Source organism: Acomys minous (assembly GCF_964271855.1).
Source record: "Acomys minous genome assembly, chromosome: 13".
NCBI lineage: Eukaryota > Metazoa > Chordata > Mammalia > Rodentia > Muridae > Acomys > Acomys minous.
Genome location: NC_140495.1, coordinates 12,374,288 through 12,392,278, shown reverse-complemented (window position 1 = coordinate 12,392,278; position 17,991 = coordinate 12,374,288). Strand labels below are relative to the sequence as shown.

At 48.7% G+C, this 17,991-nt stretch overlaps 1 protein-coding gene and 1 long non-coding RNA gene across 3 annotated transcripts in view; one reads left to right on the top strand and one right to left on the bottom strand.

Annotated features, from left to right (window-relative positions):
• The window catches only part of DCLK3 (doublecortin like kinase 3), a 52,262-nt gene that overhangs the window by 17,026 nt on the left and 17,245 nt on the right, over window positions 1-17,991 (top strand). For both annotated transcript variants that reach the window (XM_084754938.1, XM_084754939.1), the window contains exon 2: window positions 10,598-12,435. In XM_084754938.1, the coding sequence (XP_084611064.1) occupies window positions 10,598-12,435 (1,838 nt within the window). The remainder of the gene's footprint in view (window positions 1-10,597; window positions 12,436-17,991) is intronic.
• LOC311582160 lies at window positions 7,462-10,714 on the bottom strand. The gene is made up of 3 exons (XR_014774029.1): window positions 10,576-10,714; window positions 9,997-10,082; window positions 7,462-7,840 (listed from the first exon to the last, which is right to left on the bottom strand). It is a non-coding gene; the product is annotated as an uncharacterized lncRNA (long non-coding RNA).

The window sequence follows — 17,991 nt, the reverse complement described above, 5'->3', positions numbered from 1 at the left end:
CTCACTTTGTAGACCAGGTTGGCTTTGAACTCACAGCAATCCACCTGCTTCTGCCTCCCAAGTGCTGGGATTTAAAGGTATACAGCACCACTGCCTGGCTTGAATAGGAATAAAATGTATACTCAAAAAGTACTTACTTTTAAATAATGTGTATTTGTGTGAGTATGGGCACATGAACACAGGCCTCTGTCAGTGGAGGTGGATCCCCTGGAATTGGAGTTAGTTTGCGAGCAATGGATTGGGTGCTTGCATGCAAACTCTGGTCCTCTCCAAGTGCATCAAATGTTCCTAACCACTGAGCCATCTTTTCATCCCCCTAAAGCTGCATATTTTGGAAACACTCATCTCCAAATAATTTTCTCACTATTTAGTTATTTAGGGCTCACTGAGGTGGTCTTGTTAGGAAATCAATATCACTTAAAACTTACAAAAAAAATTTGGCAGATTTGTGAACTCACTGTGTAGTTCAGACTGCAGCCCTTTTGCCCCAATCTCCTAAGTATCGGGATTACAGGTATACACCATCACACCCAGCTTTTAAAAAACGACCTTTTAAAGAATCTGCAGTAGGGGCTGGAGAGATGGCTCAGAGGTTAAGAGCACTGTCTGCTCTTCCAAAGGTCATGAGTTCAATTCCCAGCAACCACATGGTGGCTTACAACCATTTATAATGTGATCTGGTGGGCAGGTCTATGTGCAGGCAGAGCAATGTATACATAATAAATAAATCTTAAAAAAAAATCTGCAGGCTTTGACACTCTTCTGTCCTGTACAGTGACAGATTGGGGACTGTCACCTGTGCAGATACACACACACACGACAAATGGGAAATCCCAGCTGCAGATGCTGCCAGGTGTTTCAGGTGCTTTATACCCATTAACTCCATCCAAACAGAATAGTGAAGATACAGAAACAAGTAAAGACAGAAATGTGAGTTTGCGCTCTTCTCCCCACCCCACCCCTCTCGGGCTATGGCTGGATTCCACAGCCACAGGCATGTTAGGTGGGTGTTCTACTATGCAGCCAACAACCCATTAATCCACAGACCAGCTCTGGGAATTTATCTCTCTAGTGCTTTCTATAGCTTCATCTAGAGGAAATGTATGTACTTTTCTGTTGATGTCATCCATCATCTGACTGGGAAGCAGCTTCAGGAAGGAAAAGTTTGCATTGGCTCACGGTTTGAGCAGATGCGACCCACTGTGGCAGAGAAGGCGTGGTGGCAGACACGTGGCAGCTTCTTGCTGACATCTCACTCAGCTGAACAGGAAGCAGGTTGAGGACAGGGCCTCTCAAGGACCCCCTTCCTCCAGTGGGGTCCACCTCCTAAAGGTTCCTCCTCTTTTCCCAAACAGAATCTAGCTGGGGACCAACGTATTCAAAACCACAGGATTCTGAGGGGACACATCTTCCCTTTCAACCCTAACAGGGAGGAAGTGTGTTAAAGCTCCATCGTGCCTGGTGTGTTTGAAGTGCTGTGTGACACTGGCCAGTGGGCTGGGGACTCTGGAGCGAGTAGTTGGAGCAAGCCAGTGGCTGAAGTCTTAGCATGAAGGTGGCTGGAGGAGTGGGCACCAGGCAGGGTGAGCGCTTTCCCAAGGACCCACTAAAGATCCCTTGTGTAGCACTCAGCCCAAAGCCAAGCTACCGAGAGCGTTTCCTCTGCTGGAGCTAGGCTTAACAATCCAGGTCAAAGGAAGAAGCAGCTGGGCTTGGAAACTGCACTCCTTGGGGGTTTCACAGAGTGGGTGGCAGAGCGTCAGGAATGCAGTTGTGGGCGAAATGGAAACATTAAACCCAAGGGCAGGAAGGAAAGGCCAGCTGTCCCCAGGGAGAGCTCCTGTGGAGGCTCAAAGCAAGCCAGCCTCCTCAAGTGTCCTGGAGAGACACAATGGGGAGGGCAGGGTGCCTTGGCATGAAGAAAGCTGACAAGAAGGCTGTTCAGGAAGAGAGGCCAGGCCACTTTAGAAGCAACGAGAGGAAAGAGGAGCTTGAGAGTACACGCCAAGCATCGGCTTGGAGTGCCCATCTGGAGGAAAGGGAGCCGGAAGGATGGTCACCATTACCGCCAGCTCTCGGAGCAGACGGGGCCATGTTCATATTAATGCTCAGTGTTCTGGGTCCCAGTGACCCTTCTGATCACACAGGCCCTCTGTCTGCAACCTCAGTTCACAGGGCATTGGGTCACATAGGGATACTTAAAAAACCGTGGCTCCTCCTCTTCTCCCAGTTGCTCCTCCTTGTCCCCCAGTTGCTAGGCAACTTCTGCCTCCTCCCTCTGTTGGTCTCCTCCTGTTTGTCGCCATCTCTTCTTGTGGCTCTGGGCCAGTGCAGGGCAGCAGTGGGTGATTCTTCTCGCTTATACCTGGTCACCTGGGGCCCAGAGCTCACCCCGCTTTTGGAAATGTAGCCCCTTTCCTCTTCCCTTCTCCCTGTAGTTCAGAGGTTCTTAAACCAGCTTTCTAGGATTGGTGAACACAGTTAAGCGCCATGCTGTTCCCTTTTCATTGTTTGAGTCAGGGTCTCAGGCTGTCTGTGAACTCGCTATGTACTGGAGGATGGTTTTGAGCTTTTGATGCTCCTGCCTCCACTGCCCAAGTGCTGGTATTCCAGATGTGCACCCATGTAGGCATAAGGTTATCGTGTAAGGTGTAAGTTTAAATGCTGATTTCTGTACCCCTCATGTCTGGTTGCAAGCTTTGTGCTGAGGATTTACTGTCTAAATGGTGTGTAAACTCTGTTCCCCAATTGCTCCCTTGTGTTAATAAAGCGTGTGTGTGTGTGTGTGTGTGTGTGTGTGTGTGTGTGTGTGTGTGTACAACCCAGGGCTTCCCAAATGCTAAGAAAGCACTCTCCCACCAGTTGACCCTCCTGTTTTGGTTCCCTCTTCAGGCAGAGAGCCTGCTGTCCTCTCCCAGGATCTCAGGAGCCTATGCACACACACAAAAAAAACAAAACAACAACAAAAAACAAACAAACAAACAAACAAACAAAAAACGCTCCCCACTCTTCCCTTGCCTTCTTGCTCTTCTGGCAAATGATGCCAATAGGGGTGTACATTCAAGTGTGCGTCTGTTTGCTGTTCCCTGGGGAAGGCAACCACGCTGGACATCTCTCATTATTGCTCTTGGTAGCATGTTCTGATAGTATCACCAAGTTCTCACTATAAAAGTAAACTCCTGAAGGCAAGCAACATTCCCAGGAGACCCTGGATTTTGACTCTTATGTCTTTGCTACTCAGAGAGTAGGGCAGGGTCCAGTAACATCGATTATGAGGAATGCAACTTCCGGGGCCCACGCCCAAGAAGGTGGGCTGACACCAGTGCATCTTTAACAAACTTCAGGTGGTTCCTCTGTACTCTGACATTCAGGAAGGCATGGACCACAGAATGTAGCAAATTGGAAATTAATCAGCAAGCGGCGGCTGGCTTAATCATTAACAAGGAGGCAGTAGGTTCAGCAGGGGCAAGTTCAGAGCCTGGTTGTCAGTCCTCCCCATCCCCCACCCCCCCTACCCCCCGCCCCGGCCCTAGGGTTTCTGTTTCTCTTCCTCCTCTTCCTCTTCTTCCTCCTCTTCTCCTTCCTCCTCTTTCTCCTCCTGCTTCCTCCCTCCTCCTCCTCTTCTTCTTCCTTCTCCTTTTGTCCCGGGGTGTCTTTAGGATGTCTCCTGAGGTTCTGGGACCTCCAAGAAAGAGGGACTTGCTTCTGGCTGGCAAGGGTCTGAGAGGTTTCAGATAATAAGTCTGGCAGAGCTGGAAGCAGAGCTATGACGTGTGATGGGTGGATGGAAACTTGGGACCAGCTGAGAGAGAGAGAGAGTAAGCCAGCCCAGGGGGAGGGGGAAGGCATTGTGGAAGGTGTCAGGGATGGACCTTCAAGGTGAGGTCATGCTTACTCAGAGATACTCTGGAAGCCAGGCATGGTAGCACACATCTGCAATCCCAGCACTTGAAGTAGAGGCAGGGGGATCGTGGCTTCAAGATCATCTTTAGACACATAGGGAGTCTGAGCTACATGTCTTCAAAGAAGGACCCATGAGCACTGGAGGCAATATAAGAGTCACAACAGTTCTACGGTGGCTGTCATGAACAGCTTATGAGGATGTATCTGCCAAAGGCCAGGCAGAGTAAGTAGACTAAGAACTGGCAGGAGCCAATACACAGAGGCCCTGTTAGGTGCTGTGCCCCCGTGCTGGGAGGCACCTAGGGAAATGGTTAGCAGATGCAAAATAGAGGCATTTCTAAGAGCATAAAACCAAACTTAATCTCAATGTCGTGATGGTGGTAAAGGTCGACAGGGCCAACGTTGCTGTTCCATTACCTGAATGCTGGCTGGGCTTCCAATTCACAGAGTGGTAGCATCTCTGCAGCTTAGTGAGGCTGTGGTCTAGCTTTTTAGTTCGTTTAGACAACTCTCTTTGGTATGTTTGCATTGTCAAATGTGACTTCACAGATGTTTCTCTGCTCTCGTATCCACAACTGAGCAGAATGAGTGTGTTCCCAAATGGCGCCTGGAAAATGCTCAGAACAAACGACTCAGGGAAAAGGAAAATCTCTCCCAGTCCTCCTCCATCTCGGCTTCCTAGGTGAATAGTTTCAGCACCGAGTCTGGAGGCCACAGTGATTAATCTGGGGTCACCAAGTACAGAAAGGCCTAGAACAGGGAAAGTATTTTAAGGGGAATTTCTTTACTAGGGAGAGCAAGTAAAAATGCTGTTAGATGTGGTAATTTAAAATTTTTATTTATTTGTTTTATATTGGATGTTATAGGATATTTAAAAACACCAATTTCCATTTTTTTATACACAGTTTCTAAATGCATTAGAAACAACCAGGCATTATTTGTGTCCTGTAGCAACTGGGTGTAATTCTTTTCTTTTTTGTTTTCTTTTTTTTTGTTTGTTTGTTTTTGAGCCGGGGTTTCTCTGTGTAGTCATGGCTGTCCTAGACTCACTTTGTAGACCAGGCTGGCCTCAAACTCGCAGCAATCCCTGAGTGTACCACCACGCCTGGCCCAATTCTCCCTTTCCTTAAAAAAATAAAATTTTATGTGTTTTGTTGTCTTGCCTGTGTGTCTGTGTACCACATAGGTGCCTGGTTCTGGGAGAGACTGTTTGAACCAATGGAACAGGAGTTACAGGTAGTTGGTGAACTGCCGTGTGGGTGCTGGGCCTCAAACCTGGGTCCTTTAAAAAAGAAAGAGCATCCAGTGCTCTTAATCACTGAGCCATCTTTCCAGCTCAACTCTTCCTTTTTCTGGTGGGTTATTTATTATAGTTTCTTGGAAGGTAATACCGAATAGAGACATGGCTTGTTTTCATTTGTTTGAGTTAGATACATGGCCTATGATAAAAAATAATCAGAAAAAGGCAAACTCTCCTTATGATTCAAAAAAGGAGGATAGTGTAAAAATATTAGGCTCTTGTTATTTTGTCTTGATTGCACACTTGGTGATTGGCAGCTAGTCCCCTAACTATAACAAGTAATGATAAATAATTAAAGAGGAAGCTGGGCTAGTGTAATTCCCAGAGCTGGTCACCATGGAATCTTGTCATGTGACCTCATCTGGATGGCAGCAGCTGCTAATAGGCATTGAGTCTTGAAGTCAAACCAATCCCAGGCCACAGTGCTGCAGCAAGCAGCTTCAGGCACTGGGCCTTCTAGTTCCTACCAGCATTGGAGCATCCTAGAACCAGCAGGCAGGAAGCTGGGTTGTCTTTCCAGGAGGCCTGTATGCTTAGGTTTGTTGGAGTGTCTCTCTCAGTTCCTATATGAACAACAAACGTGTCCGGCTGGATCAGACTTAGCGTCTTTTCTCTTTGACCTCGATATGGAGGAAGCTCAAGTTTGCAGGACACATTTTCTCTCAGAATGTGGAAAACCTGGCACCGCTGGAGAGCCTATCTGGGCTAAGCGGGCTGCCAGCTCCCTTGGCTTGAATGAGACATGGTTGCTTCGCAGCATCCTACTTCGCTTTCGACAGCCGTGATACGCACCATGACCAAGAGCAACTTGGGGGAGGAGAGCATTTGTTTGGCTTGCATATCCTGAATCACAGTCCATCCTTGAGGGAAGTCAGGGTAGGAACTCAAACAAGAGCCGAGGCAGGGGCCATGGAAGAGTGCTGCCTATTGGCTTGCTCTCAGGCTAGCACTCAGCTCTTTTTCTTATACATCCGGCACTTTCCACAGTGGCCTTGGGCCCGCCCACATTAGTCACCAACCAGGAAAATGCCACTTAGCCGTGCCTATGGGCAAATCTGATGGAGGCATTTCCTCAGTGAACTCTTTCTCTTCCAAAACGACAGGATGACAGGCAGGCAGAGAAACTGAAACTCTGAGGGGATTATAAAACATACCTGCAGGCACACAGCGAGTGAGTGAGACACAGGATTTAAAGGTGGCTTTCCGACCCTACGTTCAGTGTTATAGCTACAAAGTGAAGTTTTCACAAACTCTGAGCAAGTGTTTGCCCCCTCTTGCCTAGGTGGCCTTCACGCACTTTTCTTGGTGGTTTTCCTTGTGGAAGATGGATGCCTGTGACCACAAGTTCTTTTCCTTCCAGTTTCTGTCCATCTGCTCAGTGATGATGCTCGGTGCTCAAAACAGTGATCTTGATCGCTAGCTTGACGGGGTTCTAGAATCCCAGGTCAGGCTAATTGAGATGGGGCGATCTGGTGCGACTGTGGGTGGCATTGTTTCATGGGCTGGAGTCCTGAAAAGAGACAACTGAACACCAGCCTTCGTTTTGCTGTTTTCCTGATCGCGGATGGAAAGTGACCGGCTTCCTCACCTTCCTGCTTCTGTGACTTCCCCCACCATGGTAGCTCCCTAGTCCTTGCTGTATTGATATCTCTGTAGGGCCAGTGCTGGTGGGAAGGGGCAGGACTTGAGTTCTCTGTGTTCCTTCAGCCCACGGAGCTTCCAATGATCTGGGGGTCTATGCAGTGGACTGAACACAAAATGGTGCTGTGTGCTGGGAACCGAATTGTTCTGTCTTTCCATTCCATTTGCCCTTCTCCTGAGATGTCTTCCTGGTTTGGAGATATGGTACCATCAGCTTGTTCTCTTCACTTCCGGGGATCCAGGAAAGCTTTGGGCAGAGTCTTCTGAAAATGTCCAAGTCTAGCTATCCTCACGGTCCACTCTCTTCTTTCCTGCCGCCCCCCCCCCCAATCTGGGGACCTTGGGTCAGGCTGCCCATCAGAAGACCCTTCCAACGTTTGGGCTCTTGAGGTTGCAGGGCCCATTGTGGCTCACATCTTCTTAAGTTGCTCTCCAGTGTGAAGGCCATCCAGGTCCCCGTGTCACAGCACCGCTTGAGACCACCCTGATGGGCCATCTGAGACCTCTCTCTGGGGTCTTCCCAAGCTTCCTCCCATTGTGTATATCCATCACCCCAATGGGTTTGCTGTTTCTTTGTCTGCCTGGCTACCCCCCCCTCCCCAGGCCCCTTGGGATTCTGGAGGCAGGCATTGGAATTTAGCTTCTCACAGCTGCCTCAGAGCTTGCTATTTCCTCCGCTCCAATGCTGCTCTCCCCCCAGGGAAGGCTTGCATCATCTCTTGGTTTGACACTGGCGTGTAGAGACTCCATTTCTCCAAATAAGTGGAATTTCCTGTTCCGCCTTGACTTTTGCATTTGCTGGCGGTAACTTCAGGACCACATGGACAGCCTGTCCACTCCATGGCAGGGTCCTGGGCCGCTCTAGTAGGGGCCTTCAACCCCACATAGTGCTGAAGTTTCAACTCCGCTCCTGCCCTTCAGTCGTTCTTGATGCTCTTTCTTCTGATATTTGCATTTGATCTGTCTTTTGACTTTTCCTGGGCGTGGTCTCTGGCCCTAAATCAAAGTCCTCCCATATATAAGGGTCCTTATTTTCTTATGCTTTTTACCAGCCCTGCACATGTGTGCATGCATCTATGGTCACCTCCCTCCCACCTCCCGGCCCCACCCCACCCCCCTGCCCTGCCCATAGCCTTCTTCAGGTCCACAACGCGGGGAGTTTAGATCAGTGTTCCTGCTACCCCCCCCCCCCCGGCTGGGGCAGAGTGGTTGTGAGAATATAACAGATGTCCATAAATAAATCCCTTGTAACTGTGATTGTCAGGGCTCATAAATTCACGGCATGTGGGAAGATCAGCGCCAGCTACTACTTTGTCATCTCATCGACAATGCGCCGGGGATAGAAATGATCTCAGAACAGATTGTATGTTATAATTAAAAAACAAAAAAACAAAACACATTCTGGGTGGACATGTGGGCCAAGCGGCGCCCGTCCGTGCACAAGTGGGGGTCTCGGCTGGTGCTTGATTCAAATATGCTTCAGGTAATCACTTTGAAAATTTAAACAATATAGTTACTTAAAAATTATTTTTGTCGAGGGATACAGGCGGTAAACCTTAAACCCCTACCCAGATCTAGCCAATGGACAGAACACTCTCCACAGTAGAGTGGAGAGTGGGATATTACTTTCTCACATACTCTGGTGCCTCACCTTTGACCATGTCCCCTGGAGGGGGAGACCTGGTGGCACTCAGAGGAAGGACAGCAGGTTACCAAGAAGAGACTTGATACCTTATGAACATATACAGGGGGAGGTAATCCCCCTCAGGAACAGTCATAGGGGAGGGGAATAAGGGGAAAATGGGAGGGAGGGAAGAATGGGAGGATACAAGGGATGGGATAACCATTGAGATGTAACAAGAATTAATAAAGGAGAAAAAAAGGAAAAAATTATTTTTGTCTTATTTTAAAATATTTGGTGTGTGTGTGTGTGTGTGTGTGTGTGTGTGTGTGAGAGAGAGAGAGAGAGAGAGAGAGAGAGAGAGAGAGAGAGAGAGAGAGAGAGAGAGAGCACATATGTGAGTGTCGGTTCCTGCAGAGGGCAGAAGAAGAAGCTGGATTCCCTGGAGTTGGAGTTATAGGCGACTGTGAACTGTCTGACATGCGTGCTGGAAACTGAACTCAGAACATCTGTAAAACTAGTTTGTGCTCTTAACCACTGGGCCATCTCTCATGGTCCACACACCCCCGCCCCCTGCCCCTAGAGTGCCCTGCTTATAACTTTTTAAAACAAGTCTTATTATTATTTTATGAGTATGGGTTTTTTTTCCTGCATGTAAATGTTTATACTACATGCATGTCTGGTGGTGGAGGATGCCAGGAAAGGATGTTGGCTCCTCTGGAACACGATGTTTGTGAGCCACTGTGGACACGCTGGGATCCAGTACCAAGGGTGGGCAGCACTTTTAACCACTGAGCCATCTCTCTAATCACACCATTTTTTGAGGCAGGGTCTCACTATGTATCTCTCAGTTGGCCTGGAGCTCACTACGTGGCCCAGGCTGGCCTGGAACTCATTGTATTGCCCAGGCACTAGCCTCAGACTCACGGCAATTTTCCTGCCTCAGCATCCCCAGTGCTGGGGATACAAGCATGTGTGACCACACCCAGCTTTTCTTTCTTTCTTTCTTTCTTTCTTTCTTTCTTTCTTTCTTTCTTTCTTTCTTTCTTTCTTTCTTCGTTTTGGTGCTGGGATAGACTCCAGGGCTTTGTGCATCGTAACTGTTAACCACACATTGTAACACTGAGATGTACATTATTTTAAATCAGGAGAGGAAAAAAATCTTCTAGAGAATGAAGTTTTTTCTACTTGGATTAAAAAATCTTAAAGCTCTTTACACCAACCTTTTATGCAAACTGTCAATTGGACCTTCAGCATTTCCCCCTCCCCCCGCCATTGGCCCTGTAGTGTTTATGATGCCAGGTAAAGCTGTGCACACACACTAGTACCTTACCTGACCAGAAGGATAATACAAAAAAACACTAAGACTGTAAGATAAGTATTTATAACTCTCAATATTTTGTTAAATGAACTATAATCACTTTCCTACTTACTCTACAATAAATGCCACCTTTCCTACTGTCATAGATTTTTTTTAAAAAATGGAAGCACAAAAACTTTGCCCAAGTCTATAAAAATAGTAAGAGGTCACCCCGGGATGGAAATCCTGGGCTGCCTCAGCTGCTGTGTCCATGCTGTCTTGCCATATCGCCTTCTTTGTAGGCGTTGAGGATCTAGCTGGGCGAAAGGATGGGGAAGATGGGAAGATCAGAGACCCTTCACGATCTGCAATGTTTAGCTTCATGTTGCATCCTCGGGGCTTTAACTTATGTTTAATAGGCCAGACTCTAACTCTCGGTTTCTGGGGGTGTGGCCTGGCACAGGGGAGGCCCCTCCAAAAGAGCCACCTCGGCCTTCTGTTGACTCTGGGCTCCCACATAGGAGACAGAAGCTAAGACATAAAGCTTAAAGGCTCCATCATTTCACATACTTAAACACACATACACACACACACACATATATATATATACATACATATATACATATATGCACACACATATATACACATACATATATAGTGCATGTGTACACTATATATGGCTGGAAAATGAAACCCAAGTCTTCTCGTGTGCTGGCCAGCAGCTGCTCTGTCATTGAGTTACATGTCCATTGCCTTCATCAGTTAAGTTTGATGAAGTCCAAAGAATTCTCTAGACCCTCTTTGACTAACCTTTGTCCTTCTCCTGTTGCAGGCCACCGAGGACCATGTGATCATTCTCTGAAATGCATAAGCTCGAAGATCTCCGAGAGAAAGCTGCCAGGCTCCTGGCTGCCGGCGGGACGGAGCCCTCTGGAGAAACCAGTCCTGGGGCCACGTGGTGTGGTCATGCCCATGTTTAGCCCTCAGAGTGGCCTTCATGCCGTCCGTGGTGAGCACAGCCCACTGAAGCCCAGGGTGGTGACGGTGGTAAAGTTGGGTGGGCAGCCCCTGCGCAAGGCCACCCTGCTCCTCAATAGGCGCTCAGTGCAGACGTTTGAGCAACTCCTGGCGGACATCTCGGAAGCCTTGGGCTTCGCGCGCTGTAAGAATGACCGCGTGCGGAAGCTGTTCACCCTCAAGGGCAAGGAGGTCAAGAGTGTGTCAGACTTCTTCAGAGAGGGTGACGCTTTCATAGCTATGGGCAAAGAGCCGCTGACACTGAAGAGCATCCAGTTGGCTATGGAGGAGCTGTATCCTAAGAACCGGGCCCTGACCCTGACCCCGCACAGCAGAGTCCCCTCCCCAAGGCTGAGATGCAGACTTCCCAGCAAGCTTCTGAAAGGAGGTCACCGCTGTGGGGAGGTGGGAAACTGTAGTGAGGTAATGGGGAGCAGGGCAGTCACCAGGCATCAGGGCAAGACTCCCACGGAGCTGGTCCTGGAAGACAAGGGGAGGGCGGCGCAGAAGAAGTGGGCACGAGGGCAACAGGAGCCGGAACCTGGTAGCCTGCCATCACCCAGGGAAGCTGCTCAGGAGGAGACTCACGCGAGTGGAGAGGTGCACCTGGGGGTAGAGACCGAAAAGACCTCCGGGGAGATCGTCAGGTGTGAGAAGTGCAAGCGAGAAAGGGAGCTGCAGCTGGGCCTGCAGAGGGAGCGGTGCCCCCTGGGGATCAGTGAGCTGGACCTGGGGAGGGGTCAGAAGTGGGATTCGGAGAAGCTGGTGAGCCGGAGGAGGGCTTCTGAGGCCAAGTCTACAGACGGAGAGGAAGGGTGGAAGGGTGACAGCCATCGGAGCAGCCCCAGGAATCCCCCTCAGGAACTGAGGAGACCCAGCAACAACTCAGACAAGAAAGAGAACCGAGGCTCCGACGGGCAGGAGAGTCACCCTCAGGGAGCAGCCAAAGCCCACAAGGACATCGGGGAAGGCCCACCAGCTGTAGAGGAGGGGCCCATGGATGCAAGGAAAGACACCAGGCACCCGTGCAGGAATAAGCATGCTGCCTGGCTCCTGAGAGAGCGCCAGGCTGAACCCCAACAACTCCCCAGGACCCGAGGCGAAGAGAAGGAAGCAGAGGAGAAGAAGCCAGGTGGCCTAGGAGGGAGGAGGATGGCGCTAGAAAAGGAGCCTAAGACGAAGCCGGAAGAGACCAACAGGTCAGAACGGCCCAGCGGCCGGAAGCTGCGGCCCGTGGGCATCATCTCAGCTGACGTAGAGAAGCACTATGACGTAGGCCGGGTCATTGGGGACGGGAACTTTGCCGTTGTGAAGGAGTGCAAGCACCGAGGTTCCAAGCAGGCTTACGCCATGAAGATAATTGACAAGTCCAAGCTGAAGGGGAAGGAGGACATAGTTGACAGCGAGATCTTAATTATCCAGAGTCTCTCTCACCCCAACATAGTGAAACTGCATGAGGTCTATGAAACGGAAGTGGAGATCTACCTGATCATGGAGTATGTGCAGGGAGGGGACCTTTTCGATGCCATCATAGAAAGCGTAAAGTTCCCAGAGGCCGAAGCGGCAGTCATGATCACAGACTTGTGTAAAGCCCTGGTGCACATGCATGACAAGAAGATCGTCCACCGGGACCTGAAGCCGGAAAACCTGCTGGTGAGTCTGGAGTTTGTTATGATACGGGGCATAATTGGGGGGGGGGACGGGAGGACTTTTAAAATGACCCGTTCTAGCTCCCAAATGAGACAAAGACCTTGTTGGATTTACTCAACAAGCTTTAAGGCACTAGAGCTGGGCAGATACTGATCTAGTCTAACCCGCTATGCTAGTCTGGCTACTTCCCAGACACATACCCGGAACTACCTGCCATATTGGTCCTGCCTGGGCTGCTTCTGCTCCACCAGGTCAGTCCTCATGGCCACACCCTTTCTCTGCCTCTTCTTTCTTTTCCCCTCTCTGTGGTTCCTATCTCAGAACCCTCCCTCGACTGGGATGGAGGTCCCGCCTCTTATTCTCTCTCTCACCCAGCTATAGGCTCTTTAGCTTCTTTATTGACCAAATAAATTTGTTTGTATTGTTATGGAAACAAAAACCTTTTGATTTAAATAAGGCAGAAAACATTTCCTCTTTCCTAGGAGATAAATATGTTTGCTTTCACGGTGACCACGTGACTCAATTTCTTGAACAATTACATATCCTTTAGTTAGACAGTGAGGGTCTACTGGTGGTGGATTTTCCCTCAGGCTTTGCATAGACCATCTGACCCTCCCTGTGTCCTCTTTGAGGATGATGTTTTGCCAAGGAGTTCCGAGCCTGCAGAGTTGGGGAGATCTGTGTGTGGATCACACAAAGAGGCTGATGGGGGAAGTGTCTTGGTTTCTGTTGCTGTGATGAAACACCATGACCAAAAGCAAACGGAAGTAGAAAGGGCTTACTTGGCTTGCATTTCCATACACTTCCGTCGTGGAAGGAAGTCAGGACAGGAACTCAAGCAGGGAAGGAACCTGGAGGCGGGAGCTGACGCAGAGGGCCATGGAGGGATGCTTGCTCCTCATTGGCTTGCTCAGCATGCTTTCTTATAGAACCCAGGACCACCAGCCCAGGGATGGCACTGCCCACAATGGGTTGGGCCCTCCCACGTCAATCACTAATTAAAGTGGATGCCTTACAGGCTTGCCTGCAGCCTGATCTTATGGAGGTGAGGTTCCTCCTCTCAGATGACTTTGCCTTGTGTCAAGTTGACGTGAAACGACCCAGCACAGGAAGGCAAAGTCCCCCCAAATTCGCTTGCTGGTTTTCTTTTCTCTAGATCAAGGCCTTATCCTTTCTGGAACTTTGTGTTGAGTGCCTTTCCCTAGGGAGACATGAACAAAACCCTGTGCAGTCCAGACAGAGGGCACACATGACGAAGAAATGATTCCAACCAGTGTTAGCTTAGTGGATAAATGGTTTTACTGCAGTCGCTTAGAGGAGTCGGGTGTGGATCTCTCAAAGGCAGCTGCATCACACTCATCCCAGCCTGGGTGATGACGACTCACCCAAGTGCCTTCCTGGAACTCTCTGCTCAACCTGCAGCCAGCTTCCCGGAAGAGACTCTTCCTTCCAGGATTTGTTGGCTGTTCTCTTCCTCTGGTGACGTTCTAAGCGTAACGGCCTCCCTCTCTGCCCTCTCTAAGAATGAAGGTTTTGATTAGAAGGAAATAGCTACAGAACACTTAGTTTCCTGATTTAAAAAAAAAATTATTGGTGCTGGAGATATGGCTCAGGGACTAAGGGTGCTTGTTGCTAGAGGACCCATGTTTAGTACCCATCACCCAAGTTTGGCATCTCACAACTGCCTGCAACTGCAGCTCCAGGGCACCCAACACCCTTTTCTAACCTCTCAGGCACCTGAACACATGTACACATGCACACAGACAATACACTCACATATACACATTACTAACCAAACACATCTTTAAATTTTTATTTGTTTTATTTTCATTATTTACTTTACATCCAGATTGGCACACCTCCCCTATCTCCTCTTAGCTCCTCCCTCTTACCTTCTCTCCTCCTAGGACCCCCTTCCTTTCTCCTCAGAGAAGGGGAGACCTCCCATGGATATCAACCCGCCTTAACATATCAAGTTGTAGTAGGACTGGAAACCCAGACAAGCATCCCAGTTAGGGGAAAGGAATCCCAAGGCAGGCAACAGAGTCAGAGACAGCCTCGCTCCTGCTGTTAGAGATCCCATATGAGGACCAGGCTGTACATCTGTTACATATGCGTACTCTCTGGGCCCCAGTGGGCTAGTTGGTTCTGCAGGTTTTCTTGTGGTGTTCTTGACCTCTCTGGCTCTTTCAATCCTTCCTCCCACTCTTCCATAAGATGCCCCGAGCTCTGCCTAATGTTTGGCTGTGAGTCTCTGCAACTGTTTTCATCAACTGCTGTATAAAGCCACTCAACGGCAATTATGCTAGCCTCCTGTCTGCAAGTATAGAAGAAGATTATTATTAATAGTGTCAGGGGTGGGCTCGTATGGCATGGGACTCAAGTTGGGCCAGTCATTTGGTTGTCCATCTCCTCACTTTCTGCTTCCTCTTTATCCCTGAACCTCTGGCTGGCAGGACAATTATGGATGGAAGTTTTTGTGGCTGGGTTGGTATCCCCGCCCCTCCATTGGAAATCTTGCCTGATTATAGGGAGTATCTTTTTGAGGTTCCATATCCCTGGTTGCTAGGAGGCTTAGCTAGGGTCACCCGCATAGATTCCTGGGAGTTTCCATTGTCCTAGATTTCCAGCTTGTCCCCGAGATACTCCTCCCACACTGATTCCAGTCCTCCCTCCCACCGTCCTCCCCACACGTGATCCCTCCAGTTCCCCTTCTTCCCCCAAGTTCATTCCATCCACAACCGATGTCTGTTTTATTTCCCCTTCTGAGTAAGATTCAAGCATCTTTCCTAGAACACTCCTTGGCTTCTTTGGGTCTGTGGGTTGTAGCATGGTTATCCTGTACTTTATGGCTACTGTACACTTATAAGTCAGTACATACCATGTGTGTCTTTCTGGGTCTGGGATACCTCACTCAGGATGATATATTTTAGTTCTGTCCATTTGGTTGCAATTTGCATGATGCATGATGTCATTTTTACTAGTTGAGTACTATTCCATTGTGTAAGGGTACCACTCTTTATCCGCTCTTTGCTTGATGGGCATCTAGGTTGTTTCCAGTTCCTGACTATTACAAATAAAGCTGCTAGCTGGGCGGTGGTGGCACACACCTTTAATCCCAGCACTCGGGAGGCAGAGGCAGGTGGGTTGCTGTGAGTTCAAGGCCAGCCTGGTCTACAAAGCGAGTCCAGGACAGCCAAGACTACACAGGGAAACCCTGTCTTTAAGAAACAAAAACAAAAACAAAACAAAACAACAAAAACAGCAACAACAACAACAACAACAACAAAAACCCAAATAAAACTGCTATGAACATAAATGAGCAAGTGTCCTTGTGGTATGGCGGAACATCTTTTGGGTATGCCCAGGAGTGGTATAGCTGGGTCTTGAGGTAGAACTATTCCCAATTTTCTGAGAGACTGCCAAAATGATTTCCAAAATGGTTGTACAAGTTTGCACTCCCACCAAATACATCTTTATATTATGATGGTGATGATGATGATGGTGTGTGCATGTGTATGTGTGTGTTTGTGTGTGATGTGGGGTTGGATGGAACATGCATGCAGAGGCACCATGTGTAGAGGTCAGAGGACAGCTTTGCAGAGTCAGATCTCACTTTCCACCTCACTGGTTTCTGGGGATGGAAGTAAGGTGTCCAGGTTAGTCTGGCGAGGATCTTTACTCAATGGGCCATCTCTTTGGCCCATAGTTTCCTGGTTCAATAAGAAAAGAACACTAACAGTGTACTTTGGGAGGCTGAGTGCGAATAGAGGTGAGCAAAAGCATCAGCCCCCTGACATGAAGGAGGCAGCACACTGTTCCAAGCTTGGCGGTGGCTTGCACCTACACAACATAAGAAACGTCACAGGACACCTACTTCCTGTAGGGCCACTCTGTCTTGTGTGGATCAGGACAAAAAGAAACCTCTTTGTAATAAAGTAGGAATGCGTTAAGTTGTGGATGTGGTTACATGTCACCCTGACTGCCAGAGACTGTTGTTTTTTTCTCCCACCTTCCCATGCAGTCAAGACATCCAATCATGGGCATCCAGATGTGGTGCAACATGCCTGTAACCCCAGCACTTGGGAGGTAGAGGCAGGAGGATTGACACCTGATGGTCACCCTCTGTCAGCCTCATCTTTTAAAGAGACACCACAGAGCTGCTACTACTGCCTGATGCTGCCCAACCCAAAGCCAACGCCTGCTTTCTCGAACTGTCCCCAGTCATCCAACTCTGTCCCAGTCTTCTGAGAGTTCTGGATGCTCTCTGAGGTATAAAGATGCCAGCTGAGTGTGTTCTCTCTTACTGCAGAGAGTACCAAATCTAATGTGTCGTATGTTCCTAGGAGGCCTGCTCAGAAACCACAGATCTCACACTGTCACCATCTGGCCTCTTTGTCCTGTTTTCTTCCTCATAGCTGTGATCACCACCTAACATGTTCTGATCAGCACCTGCCATGTTTTATATCTTCTTTTTTTTTTTTAAACCTTCCTAGAGATGCCTCAGTGGTTAAAGCTACTAGCTGTTCTTTCAGAGAACCTGGGTTTGATTCCAATATGGTGGCTCCCAGCTACCTGTAACTCCAATCCCAGGGACCCAATGCCCTCTTCTGGCCTCTTTGGCGACCAAGCATCCATGTGGGCACAGACAAACACAGAGGCAAAATACCCAAACACACAGAATAAATACATTTTATAAAATTATTTAAAAATGCATTACATTTAAATCTATGCATTGTGTGTTGAAGGGGAGGGTGGAAGGTGAATATGAGCCTGCCACATTTCTAGGGAGGACAGCCTGTAGGAGTCGGTTCTCTCTTCTACCTTGAGGGTCCTGAGGATGGAACGCAGGTCGTCAGACTTGGTGGCAAGCACTTTTACCCAATGGGGTGGTCTCACCAGCTGTGGTGAAGTAGCATGACCGAAAGCAAATTAGGGAGGAGAGGGTTTATTTGGCTTACAAATCCTGGGTCATAGTCCACTGAAGGAAACCAGGTGGGAACTCAAGGCAGGAACTTGGAGGCAGGAACCTGGAGGCAGGAACCTGGAGGCAGGAACCTGGAGGCAGGAACTGAGACACAGATCATGGGGAGGTGCTACCTACTGGCTCGTTCACTATGGGTTCTTGAATCTGCTTTCTCATACAACCCAGAACTACCTGTCCAGGAGTGGTACCTCTTATAGTGGGCTAGGTCCTCCTACTTCAGTCACTAGTCAAGAAAATGCCTTATAAACTTGCCCAAGGCAATCTAATGGTGACATTTTCTCACTTGATGTTCTTTCCCCAGATAGCTGTAGGTTCTTTGTCAAGTCAACAAAACTAACAAGTACACAGTCCAACATTCAATTTAAAATCATCTTCATCATCATCATGCGGTATGTGTATGTGTTTATATGCATGCTATACATGTGTGTATGTGCTTGCATGTGTGTGACTGCAGTTGTGCACATGCCATGATGTGCACATGGAGGTCAGATGATAACTTCCAGGCATTGGTTCTCTCCTTCCATCTTGTTGGAGGCAGTTTTACCTTTTACTGCTTCTGTGTCCTACAAGGC